The sequence below is a fragment of the Tachysurus fulvidraco genome, unplaced genomic scaffold, assembly GCF_022655615.1.
Source record: "Tachysurus fulvidraco isolate hzauxx_2018 unplaced genomic scaffold, HZAU_PFXX_2.0 HiC_scaffold_31_np12, whole genome shotgun sequence".
Classification (NCBI taxonomy): domain Eukaryota; kingdom Metazoa; phylum Chordata; class Actinopteri; order Siluriformes; family Bagridae; genus Tachysurus; species Tachysurus fulvidraco.
In genome coordinates, this window is record NW_025926916.1 from 1 (window position 1) to 6,557 (window position 6,557).

Sequence of the window (6,557 nt, forward strand, 5' to 3'; positions counted from 1 at the left end):
CATAAGTTCAGGGTTCTCCATTACAAGTGTGTATCTTCTTTTTTTTGGAATTTTATGTGCTTTATTTAATGTATATGTGACAAAATAAAGGCTGTGTCTTCTTCCACTAACCATTACTCTAGATTAACTCAATGTTTATTATGCAGCATTTGAAAGAAATAAGTAGGTTATTCTTCTTCTTCTTCTTCTTCTTCTTCTTCTTCTTCTTCTTCTTATTATTATTATTATTATTATTATTATTATTATTATTATTATTATTATTATTATTATTATTATTCCACAGTGAGTAAAGGTGAAGAAAAGACTACAGGCAGCATTTCACTTTGTCAGGTTGGAAATCCCTCATTTACATATTGTAGGCTGTCTGAATATGAATATCTGAGCTTTCTAGGAAAAAATTATATGGGAAGTTAAATTCTGCCCTCTAGTGGATCTTATGTTCATTGCACACTAAATAAAATATAATGTGGGCTACGAGTTTATGTTAGTGTGCAAAACATTCATTTTCTATTGAATGTTTAGTTTTGAACCTGATGGTCTAAAATCAGTGCATACAAAACTTTAAATCAAAAGTATTGACATGCTTCAATTCTATTCTGTAGATAATGAAATTAACATTACTAACATACTTGCTGCAGTTTAAAAAGGGGTTTTAGACTCACAATTAAAATAAACAAATACACTCAATGATCTGGGAAAATCTCTAACATCTTGCAGATACAGGTCTAGAGCTTCAGTTACTGTTTAACTCAAATAACAGAATGGGGGAAATGTGATCTCTGTGACAGTGGCATGGCTTTTGATTCTTACTTCTGAAATATATTGGTCATCGGTGTAGATGGTCATTGGTGCTACAGTTTCCCAGAATCAAACAGTAAGAAAAAGAAACACTTTTACAAAGTAAATTCATGCGTCAGTTTTGACCCAGAAGCATGTCATCACATAACTTACTTTTATGTTTGTCTAAATTATGGTTACATTTTTTTTTAATTATGTGTCTAGTCATATTCCATTTTTCTGTCTTTCTTTGTCCCTTTTGGCATGCCATTTGCATTATATAGTCAATACTTCTTGTAACGTAGGGCTAATATGGTTACTTGGGTTACTTTTTTTTACTATGTTACTGTGTTTGTTTTGGAATCTTATTTCTTTGTATGTTTGCTAGTGGATGCTTGAATGTCCTCCAGGATCAATCAATCAATCAATCAATCAATCAATCAATCAATCAATCAAAGTAAGTAAGTAAGCCTTCAGTGAGAAGGTACCGGAGGCTCCAAGCTCGCTCCACAAGACTCTGAACAGCTTCATCAGTGATGCTGTCAGGATGTTCAACTCTGTCCATTACCTTCCCCTTCTTCCATCTACTCCTGAACTTTAAAAAAAAATCTACAGCTCACTACACACGTCATCATGGCACAAAAGACACTTTAACTGTCTGTACAAATCTGACACTGTTGCACTTTATACATTACAATCTTTGCATGCTGCTGCTATATGTCTTGCACCTTACTAATGCCTTCATACTCAGTACTCAGAATGTTTACATACATTTAGATGAATATTCGCACCTTACAAATTCATAGTTTACATTTACTCAGATGTTTTTTCATTCAGATTTCCGATATATATTCAGTCAGTTTATATAAGTTTATTTATTACATGCTGTTTTATTTATTTCTATTATCTATACAAATCTTTCTATATATTGCACTATATTATTATACAAACTCTCTAATATCTATCTATCTATCTATCTATCTATCTATCTATCTATCTATCTATCTATCTATCTATCTATCTATCTATCTATCTATCTATCTATCTATCTATCTATCTATCTATCCTAGATAATAAGTCACACCTGATGTTTGTCAGCCAATTTAAAGCACATTTGTTTACTTTAATGTTTGAAGAGGGTTTTTTTTTATAATTATTGTTGTATTTTGTGCATATTTCAACAACTTAAATTTAAACTTATTTTTTTAGTATGTTTTGTATATTTATACTTTATTGTACAAACAAAGAAAGATTAAGTGGTGTTTCTGTTCATTTTTTTTTATTTACTACCACTTACATGATTAATAAAATAAAATAAAGGTGGTAAAAGCATTTAAACAACCCAGTAATTAACAGAATGTCTGTTTTGTTTGATCATTTTGTTTATTTGTTCTTAATATCCCTATATAAATATCCCTGACTCTGGGGAGTGTTGCAGACTTTAAACTTTGTAAAACTGAAACCAAAAGTCATAACAGATATATACAGCCCTACTGTGGCTTTGAAACTGAACAATCCTCATTAGCAATTCTTTCCCTATTTTTTGCATTTAGAAAAAAAAAGAAAAAGAAAAACCTTTGGAATTTTTTAATTGTAAGTTTGAACAATGTTTTAAACTCATGGTATCTTAAGTAACCAGTGAACCAGCATTAAAGTATCCAATGATAGAGATTTAAGCACTTCTGTACGTCGCTCAGGATAAGGGCATCTGCCAAATGCTGTAAATGTAAATGTGGATGTAAATGTGTTCCAGAGCGGATTGTTATTGCTGTCACTGGGGATTGTGCAAACAATAAACTTTGTAAAAGTGAAACCAAAAGTCATGATAGATAAACAGAGGAAACACCCAAGTGATACTCAGAAGTTAAAAAACCTGTTCTCAGTAATCTGTCAACTGATCCTACGAGCTGAAGGACTGTGAATACTTCTGAGCACCAGCACGACAGAGGTAAGTGCTGTTAGCTCCTCTAACAATGAAATTTGATCAATAAAATCACTACATGATCTCTACACTGAAACTGATAAATTGTGAATTGAGGGATGAGGAAGAAACAAAATAAATTCATGACTGGTTATATGAACTGTATAGTTTAATTGATTAGTGTGTTGTACTGGTGTATTTTGACTGGACGTCACAAATGGGTGGTGAGTCGAACAAGCCTGCTCTCTTGGAAAAAAAAAAAAAAGAAACGTTTATTTTCTGTTGATTTCTAAGTTGACAAAACTTTATTTTTGTGTTTTTCCTGTAAAACCAGACAATGGACAATACTACTAGCTCAGCATCACATCTTATTGAGTATGGGTTGTCTTTGAGAGGCACCAACATTGACAATATATCCCGCAGTATAGGCACCATGAGAAATGTGTCCATTCAAATTACCAATTTCACAGACAGGTACACCTTATCAAACCCAAGGTGAGTGAAAATGATTTCAGTTTATATTATATTTTTAACCAGTACAGTTAGATTTGTAATACCTCTAATACAGTTGAAATTACATCAAATAAATCATTCCAAATATAATAAATCATTTATGGAATGGGTTAAAAATAACATTAACCTTAGTGACATTCAATAAATTAATAATGATTGTTGAATATTGGGGGGCACGGTGGCTTAGTGGTTAGCACGTTTGCCTCACACCTACAGGGTTGGGGGTTCGATTCCCGCCTCCACCTTGTGTGTGTGGAGTTTGCATGTTCTCCCCGTGCCTCAGGGGTTTCCTCCGGGTACTCCGGTTTCCTCCCCCAGTCCAAAGACATGCATGGTAGGTTGATTGGCATCTCTGTAAAATTGTCCGTAGTGTGTGAGTGAATGAGAGAGTGTGTGTGCCCTGCGATGGGTTGGCACTCCGTCCAGGGTGTATCCTGCCTTGATGCCCGATGACGCCTGAGATAGGCACAGGCTCCCCGTGACCCGAGAGTTCGGATAAGCGGTAGAAGATGAATGAATGTTGAATATTTGTTTGAATGCCCCCCCCCCCCCCTTAAATTAATTTATTATTTTTTTGCAATAATCTGTAAGCTCCTACACAACAGAACAACAAATTAATACAAAACAATTGACAAAATTTATGAGAATAAAGGCTTTAACTTTCAATTATCCATTACATATTACTGTACAAATGGGGTCCTGGTCGAAAGTAAAAGCGAATGCAATTATCCATGATGTTGCATTACTGTGCTTTTGCTGCCTCTAGAACATGTTCTTATGTCGAGTTAACGAGAAAACAAGAAAGAAATATAACAATTACATATTAATCAAATAATCATAAACCTGGATCCGGAGTAATCCATCCACATGATTTGGAAAATCCAGCATTTAGCTGATCCTCATAAGCGCTTCTTCTATGATTCAAGTTTTCAATTCAAGTCTATTTGTATAGCGCTTTTTACAATAGACATTGTCTCAAAGCAGCTTTACAGAGCATAAACATAGGGATCCAACGGCTTTCAGATCCAACCAATCAGATGACGACATTTCATTTGCCACATGCATCAGACATATTGAAAGTACCTTTTTCATTAGTCTTTCTTTCTTTGTTCGTGGTTTTAAGATTTATTTGCACAATTTTGCTAGACTTTTGAATTTTATCGTTTGACTATTTAATCTGATCAATTCTTATTACTTTATTATCTCTATACTAGGATCCACACTAGCAGTGGATATTGTCTTAATCCTCCTCAGCCTACAGTAGCAAGAAAGACCAGTGAAGCCTGCTCCTTTACCAAAACACACTTTTCGGCACGTGGTTGTGTTGGAGTCCTGGCATACAAGATCCTTAAAGATGAAGAGGACTTTGTCGGGGAACTTGTCATAATGTTCTCTGTGCCTTTTGACTACAATTGGTTTGAAAATTATTTAGCTCTTGGTATTTTTGAAAACCAAGTTTCATGTAATTCTGATCTGTTTTATGAAATGTATAACACGAAAGGTACATTCAAGAGGGAAAGGGCTACAGGAAGTGAAATCATGTATCCTGGACAAGGAATCTGTGTGAAGGGAACAATGTCTCCTGCAGGCAATTCAATAATAAAAATTGAATTTCGAGATTTGTAATCACCAAGACTAGACAGACATGAGCAAAACACTGCAGATTCAACATTAGGGGGTCACTGAAGGATGACTGAACATGTGAACTACAGTGAACTAATAGACTATTACTACTACAGTCATTTCTCAATATAAGCAATAATAATCAAAATATCAGCATGATTTACATAGTTTTCATTATTTGATCTCAAAGGTTCTCAGCCCTGGTCCTAGTGTATGCCTTATCCTGCACAATTTTGTGATTTCTCTGCTTTTTTTTGTTTTATAATGGACTGATTAGCAGTCCTCCATATGTCGAATTAGCTTGTGTTCAAGCTTGAAACAGGGAAATCAAGAACCAGGATTTTGGAGATATAAAACTTTAGTGTGTAAATTTGTAAGTTTCAGTTAACTAAAAATCATTTTAGACTCGTGGTCTCATTTTACAGTGAAGGTCTTCCCAAAGCAAGTTTACTAAAATCGTGAAAATTCTGAAGCTAAAATTTGCTGTATTCCAAATCAAACAATACATTCCAATACTATCTTATACAGTAACAAATCAATATAACATTCACTTTTATTCTTACCAAGAAAGATACTGGAGTTAATAACGTGCTGTAATGCTGATGTATTTTTTGCTATTTGCTCATAAAAGTCTTCCGTAATTCCATAATCTATAACCATAGAAGCTCTGGACAGTTTGGTATATTTCTTACATTTAAAACTTCTCTTTAAATGAGTGAAATACTTGATTATTGATTGTTATTATTTGAAAAGTCATTGTGTAAACATCACAATGTGTCTGAAAATTCTTTTATTTTCAGAAAAACAGTATTTATTGGAACATTTCATGCCATAATTTGCTTGGCACTGAGTATTTAACAAATCATGACAATCAAGAAAAGAAGCCAAAAGGCAAAGGGATCATACCAGGGAAAGTTGAATTAAAAATAACAAACTCAATACAGATGAACACAGATCCAGTAGCAGCAGGAATGTAAGACCATGTTATTGTTCTGCATAAATATAGTGATGGATGAACACTAGTTCAGAAAGGTTTATGGCACTGTTGATGATTAAGGCACATATCTGCTGAAGAATTAATTTGTCTTTACAATTTTTTTAACCCACTACTACTTTCAGTAATATTTTTGCTGTTACTGCAGTTTTCTAGTTAAAGTGAAAAACTTTTAAGTAGAAAATATTGATACTATCAATTGTTTGATTATTATAATTCTTTCAAAACTTAGTACTTAATCCTATCAATCATTGCTTAAAACATATCTGTTTTTTAATTGCTTTACACTGACTTTTTTGTTGTCTTTTGTGCATATTTCATCACCTAAAATATCATTTAAACTTAAATTTTTTTCAATATGTTTTGTATAACTGTACTTTATTGTACAACCAAAGAAAAATTAGGTGAAGTGTCTCTGTACTTTTTTTTTATTTACTATGACTAGATGATTACAAAAATAAAATAAAGGTGGTTAAAGCATTTAAACAATTCAGTAATTAATAGAATGTCTGTTTTGTTTGATTATTATTATTATTATTATTATTATTATTATTATTATTATTATTATTATATGCATTTAAATTGTGGGTTGAGGGATGAGGAAGATACGGTTGAAGGCGGTTGAGGCGGTTAAAGACCTACTTATTCAGGAAACACTTCAACTAGCACTTCTTTCCCTATGTTCTGCATTTATTTAAAAGAAAATAAAATGGAAACTTTTTCCTTGTA

The 6,557-nt window shown here is 32.9% G+C and overlaps 1 protein-coding gene across 1 annotated transcript; it reads left to right on the plus strand.

Moving 5' to 3' along the window:
- Positions 1-2,635: 2,635 nt before the first annotated feature.
- On the plus strand, positions 2,636-6,128 carry LOC113663002 (bryoporin-like). Its single transcript, XM_027178257.2, has 3 exons — positions 2,636-2,725; positions 3,033-3,193; positions 4,426-6,128. Exons 2-3 carry the CDS (start codon positions 3,036-3,038, stop codon positions 4,835-4,837), a joined length of 570 nt encoding a protein of 189 aa, XP_027034058.1. The 5' UTR covers positions 2,636-2,725; positions 3,033-3,035; the 3' UTR covers positions 4,838-6,128.
- The last annotated feature ends 429 nt before the right edge of the window (positions 6,129-6,557 follow it).

What these genes read in the sequence shown, in the direction of transcription:
- LOC113663002 (XM_027178257.2), top strand. Translation starts at nt 3,036, where the DNA reads ATGGACAATACTACTAGCTCAGCATCACATCTTATTGAGTATGGGTTG. An exon ending in TACACCTTATCAAACCCAAG is followed by an intron (nt 3,194 to 4,425) that starts GTGAGTGAAAAT and finishes TCTCTATACTAG; the next exon opens with GATCCACACTAGCAGTGGAT.